This window comes from Hemiscyllium ocellatum, chromosome 17, assembly GCF_020745735.1.
Source record: "Hemiscyllium ocellatum isolate sHemOce1 chromosome 17, sHemOce1.pat.X.cur, whole genome shotgun sequence".
In the NCBI taxonomy this organism is placed as follows: domain Eukaryota; kingdom Metazoa; phylum Chordata; class Chondrichthyes; order Orectolobiformes; family Hemiscylliidae; genus Hemiscyllium; species Hemiscyllium ocellatum.
In genome coordinates, this window is record NC_083417.1 from 4,918,353 (window position 1) to 4,934,704 (window position 16,352).

At 46.1% G+C, this 16,352-nt stretch overlaps 1 protein-coding gene across 1 annotated transcript in view; it reads left to right on the plus strand.

Moving 5' to 3' along the window:
* The first annotated feature begins 4,554 nt into the window (after window positions 1–4,554).
* cmtm4 (CKLF-like MARVEL transmembrane domain containing 4) overlaps window positions 4,555–16,352 on the plus strand; it is an 86,315-nt gene continuing 74,517 nt past the window's right edge. The window contains exon 1 of the mRNA XM_060837928.1: window positions 4,555–5,062. Within this exon, the coding sequence (XP_060693911.1) occupies window positions 4,874–5,062 (189 nt within the window). The 5' untranslated portion in view covers window positions 4,555–4,873. The remainder of the gene's footprint in view (window positions 5,063–16,352) is intronic.

Here is a 16,352-nt window from a genome sequence, read left to right on the forward strand (position 1 = left end):
AGAGGGATCTTGGTGTCCATGTACATAGATCCCTGAAAGTTGACCCCCAGGTTGATTGTGCTGTTAAGAAGGCATACAGTGTATTAGATTTTATTGGTAGAGGGATTGAGTTCCGGAACCGTGATGTCATGCTGCAACTATACAAAATGCTAGTGCGGCTGCACTTGGAATATTGTGTATAGTTCTGGTCATCCCATTACAGGAAGGATGTGGAAGCATTGGAAATGGTGCAGTGGAGATTTACCAGGATGTTGCCTGGTCTGGAGGGAAAGTCTTATGAGGAAAGGCTGAGAGACTTGGGTTTATTCTCATTAGAAAGAAGAAGCTAAGAGGGGAATTGATAGGGACATACAAGATGATCAGAGGATTAGATAGGGTGGACAGTGAAAGTCTACTTATGACATCAGCTTATACGAGGGGGCATAGCTGAAAATTGAGGAGTGATAGATTTAAGACAAATGTCAGAGGCAGGTTCTTTACTCAGAGAGTGGTAAGGGCGTGGAATGCCCTGCTTGCTAATGTAGTCAACTCAGCCACATGAGGGAGATTGAAACAAATCTTGCATAAGCACATTGATGATGATGGGATAGTGTAGGGGGATGGGCTTAGATTAGTTCACAGGTCATTGCAATGTAGAGGGCCGAAGGGCCTGTTCTGCGCTGTATTGTTCTATGTTCTATGTACACAATCTCACTCTCACTCCTGGCATGTGCACCATGCCCTTGGTTGATGGACAGATCACACTCTGCTTGACGTGTAGGGTCAACACAGGAACATTTCTGATGAAGGGCTTTTGCCCAAAACGTCGATTTTCCTGCTCCTCGGATGCTGCCTGACCTGCTGTGCTTTTCCAGCACCATTCTAATCTCAACACAGGAACAGGTCTTTTGGCCCACCGTGTCTGTTGAATCCTTTGACAATCTTCTTCACTATCCACGACTCCACCGATTTTTGAGTCATTTGCAAACTTACCGATCAGACCACTTGCGTTTTCACCCAAATCATTTATATAAATTACAAACAACAGGAGGTCCCAGCACTGATCCTGTGGAACACTATTGGTCACGGACCTTCAGTCAGAAAAAACACATCTCCATAGTTCCCCATGACTTCTATGGTCAAGCCAACTTGCCAATTCACTATGGATTCCACGCGACTTGACCTTCTGGATCTGCCTACCCTGAGAGATTTTGTCAAATGTTTTAGTTAAGTTCTATTCTTGGAATTCCGTGTCAAAGGAGTTGAGAGCATGTCCACATGAGGGAAGGTCTGCTCACACAACTTACCAAACAATTCTCCACTTCCACTATCATCCACAATCCTTGAGAAAAATGACCAAATCAGGAGCTGGATTTCCTGACACACCGTTACATTGCTCTGGGTCACCATGTCTGTGTCATTCAACTGTAAAGCCAGCTCTGGGCAGGAAAGACTGGGAAAAGAGAGAGAGATTGGGAGGGTGGAGTTGAAAGAAAGAAGGATAGAAAGATTGGGAGTAAAGAAATTTTATGTTTACACCATTCACATTCTGATCCTCATGTTCAATGGGGTCTCGGACTGGAATTTGATCTCATGACATTCTGACAGAGGAGAGATTGTGATCCACTGAAACTTGGGATTACTCATTGAGGAAATCTGGGAGCATATAAACTGGGATTAGAACAAAACTCTGCATTTATGTAGCACCTCTCACAATCATGGAACATCCTAAAGTCCTTTCTGGCCAGTGAATTAAATACTTCAAAACTGCAGGGTAGGAAATGTAACAGGCAAATTGTGCCCAGCAAGATTCCAGAAACATGAATGTGGTAATCTCGCAATAATCTATTTTGGTAATGTTTATCCCTTAGACAACGTTAGCCAAGACACTGGAGGAGAGAGAAAAATAGGAAAAAAACAACTCCTGTGCTCTTCATGTGGGTGCACTGGTTACAAAGGCCAAACAATGTCTCTTCTTCCTCCGGCAGCTGAGGAAGTTTGGCATGAGGGCGAATACCCTTACCAACTTTTATCGAGAGCATTCTGTCTGGATGTATCACTACCTGGTATGGCAACTGTACCATTCAAGATCGGAGACGGTTACAGAGAGTGGTGAACACGGCCCGGACAATCACAAAGGCCAACCTCCCATCTATAGAATCTACCAGGCCCGCTGTCAAGGAAAGGCCACCAGCATTCTCAAAGGTCCGTCCCACCCTGGCAATGTTTTTCTACAACCTCTACCATCGGGGAGAAGGTACAGAAGCCTGAACACACGCACCGGCCGGTTTTGTAACAGTTTCTACCCTACTGTTGTTAGAATACTGAATGGACTCACAACCTCTTAACATTTGCCTGTATCTGTGTTTTTGTTTTTGCCACTGTTTACCTATTATTTACTTCTCTGTGCTGCTTAACTCTGTGATCTGCCTGTATTGCTCACAAAACAAAGCTTTTCACTGTGCCTCGGTACACATGACAACAAATTCAATACAATTCTTTTTTCAAAATACTAGGCTTAGCATCTCTTACAACCAGCTGAGAGAGCAGCTCAGTTTCAGATGCTCGTGTGGAAGAAGGTAACTCTGATAGTGTAGCACCCCTCAGCACTGCACTTCACTGTCAGATTAGTCCTATCACACAGACCATGAACTCTGAACCAGTTTGTGATTCAGAATTAGTATCTAAAGAGCTGATGTGTGGTTATGGAGAGCAGGAATAGTCAAAAATAAGAATGAATGAAAATGACAGGATTTGGGGGCAGGGGTGTTGTGGAGTAAGGGACTGATAACTGAGGAGAGATGTAATGAGAATAGACAGAGGAACTATAGACCAGTGAGCCTGATGTCTGGTGGTGGGCAAGTTGTTGGAGGGAATCCTGAGGGACAGGATGTTCATGTATTTGGAAAGGCAAGGACTGATTAGAGATAGTCAACATGGCTTTGAACATGGGAAATCATGTTTCACAAACTTGATTTTTTTGAAGAAGTAACAAAGAGGATTGATGAGGGCAGAGCAGTATATGTGATCTATATGGACTTCAGTAAGGCGTTCGACAAGATTCCCCATGGTTCTATCTCATGGAATACAGTGAGAACTAGCCATTTGGATACAGAACTGGCTCAAAAGTAGAAAACAAAGGTTGGTGGTGGAGAGTTGTTTTTCAGACTGGAGGCCTGTGACCAGTGGAGTGCCACAAGGATCGGTGCTGGGTCCACTACTTTTTTTGTCATTTACATAAATGATTTGGATGTGAGCATAAGAGAAACAGTTAGTGAGTTTGCAGATGACACCAAAATTGGAGGTGTAGTGGACAGCGAAGAGATTTACCTCAGATTACAACAGGATCTTGACCAGATGGGCCAATGGGCTGAGAAGTGGCAGATGGAGTTTAATTCAGATAAATGCAATCTGCTGCATTTTGGGAAAGCAAATCTTAGCAGGACTTATACACTTAATGGTCAGGTCCTAGGGAGTGTTACAGAACAAAGAAACCTTGGAGTGCAGGTTCATAGCTCCTTGAAAGTGGATTCTCAGGTAGATAGGATAGTGAAGAAGGCTTTTGGTATGCTTTCTTTTATAGGTCAGAGTATTGAGTACAGGAGTTGGGAGGTCACGTTGCAGCTGTACAGGACATTGGTAAGGCCACTGTTGGAATATTGTGTGCAATTCTGGTCTCCTTCCTATCGGAAAGATGTTGTGAAACTTGAAAGGGTTCAGAAAAGATTTACAAGGATGTTGCCAGGGTTGGAGGATTTGAGCTATAGGGTTGGGGCTGTTTTCCCTGGAGCGTCAGAGACTGAAGGGTGACCTTATAGAAGTTTACAAAATTGTGAGGAGCATGGATAGGGTAAATAGGCAAAGTCTTTTCCCTGGGGTTGGGGAATCCAGAACTAGAGGGCATAGGTTTAGGGTGAGAGAGGAAAGATATAAAAGAGACCGAAGGGGCAACTTTTTCACACAGAGGGTGGTGTGGGAATGGAATGAGCTGCCAGAGGAAGTGGTTGAATCTGGTACAATTGCAACATTTAAGAGGCATTTGGATGCGTATGTGAATAGGAAGGGTTTGGAGGGATATGGACCGGGTGCTGGCAGGTGGGACTAGATTGGGTTGGGATATCTGGTTGGCATGGACGGGTTGGACTGAAGGGTCTGTTTCCGTGCTGTACATCTCTATGACAGAAAGAGAGAATGAAAATGGAGAGAGAGAGAGAGAATAGGCAGAGAGTTTGAGGATAGACTGAGAAAGGGAATTAGAATGAGGATAAACAGAAAGAATGAGAATAGACTGAGAGAATGAGGAAAGAGATAAAGTGGGAATAAACACGAGAGAGTGAGAATAGGGACAGACTGAGGAGAGAGGATGAAAATAGACAAAATACCAATAAGTAGAGAGAGGGAGAAAATGCGAATGGGCAGAGTGAAGGGAAAGGGGGATAGACACAGACAGAGAGAGAGAGTGACTGGGGAGATTGATGTGAGGACAGGGGCTGACAGTGGCCAGGGACAGTGCGGGTTTAAATCAGGGGATGGTGGGAGTGTATAGAGAGAAGGTGAGACGGTGCAGAGGGAGGGACTGGGGCTGGGATTACGGAGAGACGAGGCAGCAGCGAGAGAGAGAGAGGCAGCAGCGAGAGAGAGAGGCAGCAGCGAGCGGCTCCCGCTCCCTAACCCGCCCGGGGAGCGCAGCCTGAGAGGCGGCTGCGGAGGCGCTGTGTGACCGGGGCCAGGCGCTCCTGCTGCGGGCTTTGTGTGTGCCGAGGGGTCGGTGTGATCTCCCCCCCCACCCCCGGACCACCGCCCCCTGTCCCCGGGGCTGGAGTTAACTTTGAGCCGCTGAAGGTGAAGTTTGTCTGGGAGCGGGGGGGGACCCGGTGTCCCGGTCTCAGGCACCATGAGGAATACCGAGGAAGGCGAGGGGTTCGAGGCGGAAGCCTCCAGCACCTCCATGATGTCCGGGGCGAGTAGCCCGTACCAGCCGACCACCGAGCCGGTCCGGCCGGGCCACCACCGGCGGCTACAGCTCGCCTGGGACCCCGACTACCTGCGCTCCAGCTTCGGCATCCTCAAACTGCTCGAGGTGGTGAGTGTGACTGTGCCTACCTACCGCGGGATCACACTCATTTACACACTCACACTCATTTACACTGTCTCTCATTTACTCTCACACTCACTCATTTACATTCTCTCTCACTGTCACCCGCTCATTTACACTCAGTCTCACTCTCATTTACACTCAGATTCATTTACACACACACTCATTTACACACTCACTCAGTCTCACTCAGACTCTCTCACTCATTTGCACTCGCACAATCTCACTCAGTCTCTCACTCATTTACACACACACACACACACTTATTTACACACGCACACTCATTTACACTCACTCATTTACGGTCTCACTCATTTACACACATTCAGGCTAATTTACACACTCATTTACAGTCTCTCACTCATTTAACCACTCTCACAGACTCACTCGTTTACACTCTCACACTCATTTACACTCACTCATTTACAGTCTCACTCAGTTACACACTCTCACAGTCACTCGTTTACACTCTCACTCATTTACACTCACTCATATACACTCACACACTGTGTGCTCACATTCACCCCATGTGTACTCTCACATTTACCTGGGGCACTCATACACTGTTTTCTCACACTCACCCTGGGTACTCTCTCTCAACCACTGTGGGTGGACACACACACTCACCCTGGATGCTTTCACTCACTCACTACATGTGTTCTCTCCCTTGCCCCATCTATAAACACTTGTCCCTGTGGGTACTCTCACTCGTCACCCCATCTGTGTGCACACTCATCCCACACACTCCATGTTCACACTCGCACTTGCCCATCTACAAACACTGACCCCATCTATACACACATCAGGGCTATACACCCTGGGTATACATATTTTCTTCCCCCTCCCCCCATCAATAAACATTTAACCCCATCCATACACCCACCCTCTGCTATAAACATTCCCACACCCCTGTGTGCACACACTCGCCCTATATGTGTACACACCAATTTACACAGACTATCTGCATATCCTTTCCTCTGCACACCATCTCCTCCCCCTCCTCTCTCTCTGTCTGTCTCTCTCTCATTCACACAATCTCACACTCACCCACTCACAGGCATACCCCACACATCGTCTACCCCACATCCAACCCACCATCAACAGACAAACCGTGTTTGTGCACACTCACTCACTGTCTACATCTCCTGCCACCACAGCCCCACACGCTTTCAGATCTCTGCATTAGGTACTTGAGTTCCAGCTACCAACAACACAATACTACATTTATATAGCACTTCTCATGACCACCCACATCTCAAAGCACTCTGCGGTCACTAAAAAAGTTTTTGAAGTGTAGTGCAGCAAACATGGACGCTCCTCTCTACAGCAAGCTCCCTCTAATAGAAATGTGACAATAATCATATAATCTGTTTTGAACGATGTTGGTTGAATGATAAGGGTTGACCGGACCATTGGAGAGAATTCACCTGATCCTCTTCAAAGTAATCTCATGGGATATTTTGCCCTGACCTTTTAATGTCTCACCTGAAAGATTGCTACCTCTGACAGTGTACCCTCTGCTCAGGACCACATGGGTGAGTGTCAGTCTCAGTTTTTGAGCTTAAGCTCTGGAGTGGAAGTTGAGCCTTCAGATTCAGAGGGGAGAGTGCAAGCATTGAAGGTCTGAATGTAACCACAGGAGGTACTGGGAGCATCCAGGTTAGACAGAAACCGTTTGAGGTTCGGGTTGATCAGAACTGGATGACAGTTATCTGTTGAACAGACATTAAAATGGGTTCAGGCTGCAGTGGGTCTGTTTCTGATACTTCATGGGTTTCTGGGATTGGCCCTGTGTTTCTCTGCACTGATGTTGTCTGACTTGTCAAGAGTTGTCGGTGTTTTCTCCCTTAGTTTCGGTTGTTCGTTGATCTTTAATGGGCCTGAGCTCTGGCTCAGAGATAGAATGTGGAGAGTTCAAGCCCCCACTACAGAGAGGTAGAGGACAGGATCTTGATCCACACTGTCAGAGGGGCCTGTCCATCCCCTCGGCTGAATCTAAAGACCCTGTGACACTATTTTAAACTGTTAAAGGTTTGCCTCATAGAACATAGAACAATACAGCACAGAACAGGCCCTTCGGCCCACGATGTTGTGCCGAACATCTATCCTAGATTAAGCACCCATCCATGTACCTATCCAATTGCCGCTTAAAGGTCATCAATGATTCTGACTCTACCACTCCCACAGGCAGCGCATTCCATGCCCCCACCACTCTCTGGGTAAAGAACCCACTCCTGACATCTCCCCTATACCTTCCACCCTTCACCTTAAATTTATGTCCCCTTGTAACACTCATATTACCTATAATGTGGTTATTTATCACTTAAGCACTTGTGTGAGCTTTCTGTTTGCAAATTGGCTGTTTTGATTCCTATGTTAGATCATGGCATGTTGCAGGCACTTGTGCAGTGATGGTGTCCCTACCTCTGAAGCAGGAGGACCAAGTTCAAGTCTCACTTGCTCCAGAGGTGTGTAATTAAAGGAGGCAATGGCCAAATGGTTGTCTTGCTCGACTGTTAATCCAAAGACCCAGCCAGATTATAAATCCAGGTAATGTGTTCTGGGCATCTGGGTTCATATCCTGCTACTGCAGGTAGTGGAATTTGAATTTCATAAAAATCTGGAATTAAGAGTCTAATGATGACCATGTAACCATTTTCGATTGTCAGAAAAGCTCATTTGATTCACTAATGTCCTTTAGGGAAGGAAATCTGCAGTCCTTACCTGGGTCTGGCCTACGTGTGACTCCAGTCCCACAGCAAAGTGGTAGATACTTAACAGTTAGAGATGGCAATAAATTCTGGGCTAGCCAGTGTTACCCATGTTCCACGAATAAGTAAAAAAAACTCCACTGGTTGATTTAGAACAGATCGAAATTCCTGGATATTAGTTGTGAATTGGTTGTGGTTAACTGTATGCATGTTGTAAGGATTTGGTTTGTAAAGTTGAGGTGGGGGTTGAGGTACAGTTGCATGCTTATATTTCCGTTTGTGAATCAATCTAAACTCGATAAAGGTTAACTTTGGTTTCATCCTTCACCAACTGACTCTTGTTGAAAAAGGCAGTTCGTGCCTGAACAAGCTTTGACCAATGTCATGAGCTGGTCTATGTCCATTAGGTTATAAAAAACTGCTCCTGGGAGGAGCCAACCAGTTTGTGTTTGCAAGACCAGCTCTTGGTTTCATGTAGCTAATAGTAACTTGACAATAGCTGAATATTTCCCAAGAGACTTCCATGTGGAATCAGTGCAATGTAACTAGTTACTCAATACTATGTAATAAACAGAGTCTGTTTATCAAGGCTGAGCTCCTGGATGGCTGAGGTCATTGTGTGGGTGTGCCACTCAGTTCTGATAATTTAGAAGAAGGATTGATGTCAGTGAGTCCCCCCAAATCCCGGGTGGACAGGGCCATATAGATATCAGCTATCCAGGGGTTCACACCTGCCGATTTTGCAGATTCTTTAAGATCTTTGGGATGTTCAGAGGCTGTGAAAGGTGCTACAAAAATGCAAGTTCTTCAGAATCAGCTTTCAATCAATCAGCCACCTTTTCCCTCCGGAAGTTTAAACTGTAAATGTTAAAAATTTGGCATTCTTGCATTTGTCCTGATGAGTCTGAGGTGAAAAGCTTTGGTGACATGTTGCTGTTTTCATCAGCGTTCTAGTTTGTTTGTTCTTTCTATTTCTTTTATCTTTACACCTCTTTCTCCAAATCCTGTCCCTGGGATTGCAATGGGATCATGCTTTACCTGAACCTGAGGCAACAGAACACTAGCATGTTCATAAGCTACGTTTGGGAGTAGCCTCTTCACCACATGGGCAGTGATGGTTAATGGAAACTTGCTCATCAGGCCTTGCAGGGTTAGATGCCATCTTTTGTGCAAATTTGGAGTCGGCGATGATTTCTAGTTTATCTAATCCTTTCCTCCAGTCTGTTGATTTGTTTACTTTTCACATATTAACTGGAATTCCCGCAGGCTCGGTAAATGCTACTGATGTTGCTTGCTGTAGTTGGAGCTGTCGATAACATTTTAAACTGTTTGCTTTCATCTTTGAAATGTTCTGCTAGATTTTGGGCCTGTTATTGTGCTAGATTCTTTTCGTACCCAGACCAGTGTGTTTCCTCACTGCCCCCAGATTGAAGTTTCTCTTAAAAAGACACTTCTCTGTCCTTGCAGCCACCATCCCTTTCTGCAACATTTGCTTCAGAGCTTTTCTGATTCCGTCTTTGATTCCTACGCGTTCACGGAACGTAGAGCAGTACGGCACAGAAACAGGCCCTTCAGTCCACCATGTCCGTACTAACCATGATACTATTCTAAGTTTATCCCATCTGCCTTCTGTTCCCTGCTTGTCAATGTCCGCCTTAAAGTGGAGGAGCCGGTGTTGGACAGGGGTGGGCAAGGCTAAAAATCACACAACACCAGGTTATAGTCCAGGTTTATTTGGAAGCACTAGCTTTCAGAGGTAGCTGATAAAGGAGCAGTGCTTCGAAAGCTAGTGCTTCCAAATAAACCTGTTGGACTATAACCTGGCGTTGTGTGATTTTTAACTTGATACCTTGTAAGCATTGCTATTGTATCTGTTTCCACCACCGCTCCTGGCAGCGTGTTTCAGGCAACTACCACCCTCTGCGGTTAAACCAAAAATTTGCCTCGCACACCTCCCCTAAATTTCCCATTCATCTTCAACCTCCCCTGACTTTCTCCCCTTTTTTTGTGCTGCACTGAACTTTTGAGTTTTAAAACCATTTTAATGGGAAGGCAGTTTTTTCAGCAAGTCTGGGGTTATCGTGAAAAGGCAGGAAAAAGGAGTTGAGGATGATCAGGTCAGCCGTGACCTCCGTTGGCTGGCAGAGCAGGCTCGATGGGCTGAATGGCCTACTTCTGTTCCTATATCTGATGGTCTGAGAGCGTTCTGAAGAAATACTGGAACCTTGACAGAGTGGCCCAAGCATGTCCCTGAGAGTTTTACAGCCTTTTGAAAGTCAGTTCACTGTTATGATGTAAGGAAACACACCAACCACTTTACAAACAACAATCTGATAAATGAGCAGTTTGTGTTTTTTTTTTTAGCAATGTCGGTTGGGGATAAATGTCGGTCAGGACCCACGGAATGTGGTTTTTAAGAATTTCTGGCTGTTTCTGCCCAGTCATGGTGAAATAAGTTGTAGGGTCCCCACCCATGGAGAGGGAGATTATCAAGACAGTAAACATGACCAGCTCATTCTTATTTTATTAAAGATTAGAAACTTCCTCTCCTCCCAGCACAGTGAGGGGGCAGTTCCACAGTGCTCTCACCATGAATTACACAACATTTTAGAATTTGTGATGTGAAAATATTTGGTTGAATTTCATGTTCTTTACTGAGGAGTTCAGTGTAATACGTAGCTGTGGAAGGAAACAGGAGAAAGTGAGGTCTGCAGATGCTGGAGATCAGAGCTGAAAATGTGTTGCTGGAAAAGCGCAGCAGGTCAGGCAGCATCCAAGGAGCAGGAAATTCGACGTTTTGGGCATAAGCCATTCCTGATGAAGGGCTTATGCCCGAAACGTCGAATTTCCTGTTCCTTGGATGCTGCCTGACCTGCTGCACTTTTCCAGCAACACATTTTCAGAAGGAAGGAAAGAGCAAAGGGGTTTGAATTTTCAATTTTGGGGATCTACCTAAAAGACTGGAGTACAAGAATGCAGAAATTATGCTGCAGTTATACAAAACCCCGGTCAGACCCCACTCCGAGCACTCTGAGATCTGGGCACCACGCCTTAGGAAGGATCAATTGGCCTTGGAGGGAGAACAGAAAGTGTGGTGCTGGAAAAGCACAGCCAGTCGGGCAGCACCCGAGTAGCAGGAGAATCGACGTTTCGGGTTCATTCCTGATGAGAGGCTTATGTCCAAAACATCGATTCTCCTGCTGCATGTGTGCTGCCTGACCGGCTGTGCTTTTCCAGCACCACATTTTGACTCTGATCTCCAGCATCTGCAGTTCTCACTCTCTCCTTGGAGGGAGTACACTGTAGGTTTACAAGAATGACACCTGGACTTCAGCGGTTAAGTTATGAATACTGACGATGCAATCAGGGCTGTTTGCTCCACAATTTAGAAGATTAAGGGTTGATCTGATCGAAATCTTCAAGCTGTACACAGGAGAAGACAGGTTAAAGATTATTCTCACTGGTTGGTGATTCTGGAACTAGGGGGCAGAGTTGAGAATTAGGGCCAGATTGTTCAGGAGAGATGTTAGGAAGCACTTTGATACACAAAGGGGTGAGAGGTTTGGAACTCTCTTCGACAAATGGCAATAGATGCTGGATCAGTTAATTTTAAATCTCAGACAGATTTTCTTTCGACAAGCAACAGTGTTGAGGGATAGGGACCAAAGGTAGGCATGTGGAGTTAGGACACAGGTCAGCCGTGATCTCATTGAATGATGGAACAGGCTCAAAGGGCTGAATGGCCTACTCTGTTCCTATTTGGGGTCCAGGCTTTCAATTTTCAGGTACTGTACATGCCTTAGTCCTCAGATTGTGATCTAATTCGAAAGTGATTGCATGAGTTGTGTGTGAACCATTTGGTAAGATGCAGACACTCAGCAGCAGTGTATACTATCCACAACAAATGGGTGAGACCTGGAGCTGAGCACGCAGTGGCAGTTCAGTGGACTGGGGTCATTAAGAATCTATGTGCTGACATTTATCAATGTCAATACCTTTTCATGATAGAGCCTGTCTCTTGGTTATCTTTCTCATTCACGAGATGTGGGCGTTGCTGACTGGCCAGTGTTTATTACCCATCCCGAGTCGCCCCTTGAGAAGGTGGGGGTGAGCTGCCTTCTTGAACTGCTGCAATCCATGTGCTCTAGGTAGACCCATAATGCCCTGAGGGAGGGAATTCCAGGATTTTGACCATTGACGGTGAAGGATCAGCGATATATTTCCAAGTCAGGATGGTGAATGATTTGGAGGGAAACTTGCAGGGGGTGGTGTTCCCATGGATCTGCTGCCCTTGTCCTTCAGGATTGAAGTATTCGTGGGTTTGGAAGGCACTGCCTGAGGATCTTTGGTGAATTTCTGCAGTGTATCTTGTAGCTAGTACACACTGCTGCTACTGAGCGTCAGTGAGGGAGGGAATGGACGTTTGTAGATATGGTATTAATCAAGTGGGCTGCTTTGTCCTGGATTGTGTCCAATCATGTGAATGATTGGAGCTACACTCATCCAGGCAAAAGGGGAGTACTCCATCACACTTCTGACTTGTGCCTTGAAGATGGTGGACAGGCTTTGGGGAGTCAGGTTGAGTTACTCACTGCAGCATTCCTAGCCTCTGACTTGCTCTTGTAGCTGCTGTGATTATGTGGCTGGTCTAGTTGAGTCTCTGGTCAATGGTAACCCTCAGGATTTTGACATTGCAGGACTCGGTGAAAGCACCATCATCGCTCTTCCTTCTTGGGGGTGAAAGCTGGTTTTGAAATTGAAGCTCATTGCATTGTCTCCCCCTTGGTTATGTCAGTAGCACTTATTCAGCCCCTGAGTCATGACCTGGTGGGTTCAGCTCCCATTCCAGGAACATGAGCAAATGATCCAGACCGTGTGTCCAGGATAACCCAGTGTAGGACTGAGGAATGCACTACTTAAGATGCCAGCTCCCAAATGAGGCATTAAACTGAAGTCCCATGACACCAGTTCATGTGTTTGTGGGACCTTATTTTGCTCACTGGGCTGCCAACTCTCCAAATGTGCTGCCTTGTCTGTAGTACTCTTTGGAAAGTTACAGCCCCAGGAAAGGCATGATCAATTGTCAGGCCCTTGTTTTTTTTCTACATGTATCTCCACATTGCACTATCTGCCTCTGTCCTTTTGAAGTAGATGAGTTTGGACTTGAGAGGGTGTAGATTGTAGGAAGGAGTGAGCCACTACATCGGGACTCTGGAGTTGGAGTAGGTGGTAACTATGGAAGGGGGGGGGGGGGGGGTGTTCTGGTTTAAATCCAAGGGCTGAAAGGGCACTCAAATCTTGATGACCATTTGTGTATTCCCATCCTTCACAGAGCTAGACGCCTTCCAATATTTATCCCCAAATATTAATCCTCTAATACTGATCTTGTTTATCTCCTCACTGGATGTGGCAGTTGAATTACCAACATAACAATGACTGGATTTTAGGGAATGCAGAAAATTTTGAGGTTACAAAATGTGCTTCTATAAGTAAACGTATTTTCGCGGAGAGTGAATGGCTTTCCTTGAATCAGAAATCCAGTTGTTTCAGATAACAACACGATGGGACAGCAGTGATGAGGTGACTGTTCACTTGGCAATAAAGCTTACATCCTTTTGACATAAGTCTCCCGCTGATAAACTGGGAGGCGAGAGCCCTTTCTGTGCTGAGGTATGAACAGGACAATTTGACACCTGGCTGTGTTTAAGGGCCTTCTGTCCCGGGGTTGACAATGGGTGAGCGGGCAGACTGTAGTTGAGAACAGCATCTGGTGCTTGAGGAAGTCCGATTGTAGACTGGAGAAGGAACTTCAAGAATAGAATCATCGAATCCCCACAGTGCGGAAACAGGCCATTTCGGCCAACCAATCCTCCGAAGACCCATTTCCCCCCACTGTATTACTCTACGTTTACCCCTGAGTAATGCACCTAACCTACACATCCTGAACATTATGGACAATTTAGCCTGGCCACTCTATCTAACCTGCACATCTTTGGACTGTGGGAGGAAACCGGAGCAGCTGGAGGAAACCCACACAGACACGGGGAGAATGTGCAAACTCCACACAGACAGTCACCATAAAATCCGACAAGGGCTCTTTCCACAGAGTGGTGAGAATATGGTATCACTCCCACAAGGAGGGCTTGAGGAGACTGGAATTGGTGCATTAAAGAGGAAGCTGGATAAACACACACACAGGAGGAAGGGGGCTACTGAGAGGCTGGGAGCAGACCCATCTCGAGCTGACCAGAGGCCAGGCTGCAGGAGACCTGGGATTCTGCACAATGATAGGATTCACGAATGGCCTCATGGTGCAGGCATCACGAGGGAGCTGTGACCGTAATATGATTTGAATTTTACATTCTGCTTGAGGGAGAGAATCTCTGCCTCAGTCTCAGCATCTTTAAATAAGGGCAGTTCTGGGGCACTTAAAGCTAGCTGAAGTGAATTGGCAGATCAGGTTAAAGGACAGGTCAGGAGAGATGATGTGGCAGACTTCTAAGGGAGTATTTCAGAATGTACAGTAAAGACTTTTCAATAGAAATTCCAAGGCATGGATCCACATCTGTGGTTAAAGACAGTATGAAACTTAAAGCACAGAACTTTAGGGCGGCATGGTGGCACAGTGGTTAGCACTGCTGCCTCACAGCGCCAGGGACCTGGGTTCAATTCCCACCTCAGGCGACTGACTGTGTGGAGTTTGCACGTTCTCCCTGTGTCTGCGTGGGTTTCCTCCGGGTGCTCCGGTTTCCTCCCACAGTCACAAAGATGCGCGGTTCAGGTGAATTGGCTATGCTAAATTGCCCGTAGTGTTAGGTAAGGGGTATGGGTGGGTTGCGCTTCGGCGGGTCGGTGTGGACTTGTTGGGCTGAAGGGCCTGTTTCCACACTGTAAGTAATCTAATCTAAAAAAAACTGTGCCAAGGACTGGCAGGTCAGAGATTGGACAGAATATTAAAATAAAATTACAAAATGAATGGGGAAAATCAGAGTTCAAGAGAGAGCTTACAAAAACATGTATAAAGGTAGTAAGTTCCTATAAATTATGTGAACAAAGTGAGTGTTGGTCTTCTAGAAAGTAAGTCTGGAGAATTGATAATGAAAAATGAGGACATGCCAAGTTCATTCAACAAGAATGTTGCATTGGCCTTCACTAGAAAGGAGATAAGTAACTTCTCAAAAGCAGCAATACATCAGGAAATGGAAAGAAGGAATCCTGACCGAGCTGGTACTGAGGAAACTGTTGGAGCTGTGTGCTAATAAATGCCTCCATTTCTTCCTGAAGAACCTCCTCCTATTGTCTTGGAAGAAGTGGCTGGTGAGATAGTCAATGCAATGGTTTTAATTTTCCAAAACACACTTTGTTTGGGGAAAGGCTCCATCGGATTGGAAGATAGCTAATCCTTTTATTCAACAAGGGAGAGAGAAGGAAAGCAGAATGCTGCAGCCTGGCTAATTTAACATCTGTCATTGGGAATATGTTAGATGTTACAGCTGGGCACTTAGATCAATTCCAGGTGATCAGACAGAGTCAACATGGTTTTGTTAAAGGGAAATCATGCTTAATCAGTCTATTGGAACTCTTTAAGGAGATGATGTGCTGCTGATAAAGGAAACCAGTTGATATACTGTACTTTCCAGAAGGCATTTCATAAAATGCCTCAACAAAAGCATTTTATGGAAAATAAAAGCTTGTAGGAACATAAGCAACCAATCTTCTATCCCTGTTACTGTCAGGAAACAGGAATAGGTAGACTAGTCCTTTTTCATATTGCTGAGATAAAAACAATGACTGCAGATGCTGGAAACCAGATTCTGGATCAGTGGTGCTGGAAGAGCACAGCAGTTCAGGCAGCATCCAACGAGCAGCAAAATCGACGTTTCGGGCAAAAGCCCTTCATCAGGAATAAAGGCAGTGAGCCTGAAGCGTGGAGAGATAAGCTAGAGGGGGGTGGGGGTGGGGAGAAAGTAGCATAGAGTACAATGGGTGAGGGGGGGGGGAGGGGATGAAGGTGATAGGTCAGGGAGGAGAGGGTGGAGTGGATAGGTGGAAAAGGAGCTAGGCAGGTCGGATAAGTCCGGACAAGTCATGGGGACAGTGCTGAGCTGGAAGTTTGGAACTCTGGTGAGGTGGGGGAAGGGGAAATGAGGAAACTGTTGAAGTCCACATTGATGCCCTGGGGTTGAAGTGTTCTGAGGTGGAAGATGAGGCGTTCTTCCTCCAGGCGTCTGGTGGTGAGGGAGCGGCAGTGAAGGAGGCCCAGGACCTCCATGTCCTTGTCAGAGTGGGAGAGGGAGTTGAAATGTTGGGCGACAGGGCGGTGTGGTCGATTGGCGCGGGTGTCTCGGAGATGTTCCCTAAAGCGCTCTGCTAGGAGGCGTCCAGTCTCCCCAATGTAGAGGAGACCGCATCGGGAGCAACGGATACAATAAATGATATTAGTGGATGTGCAGGTAAAACATTGATGGATGTGGAAGGCTCCTTTAGGGCCTTGGATAGAGGTGAGGGAGGAGATGTGGGCACAGGTTTTACAGTTCCTGCGGTGGCAGGGGAAAGTGCCAGGATGG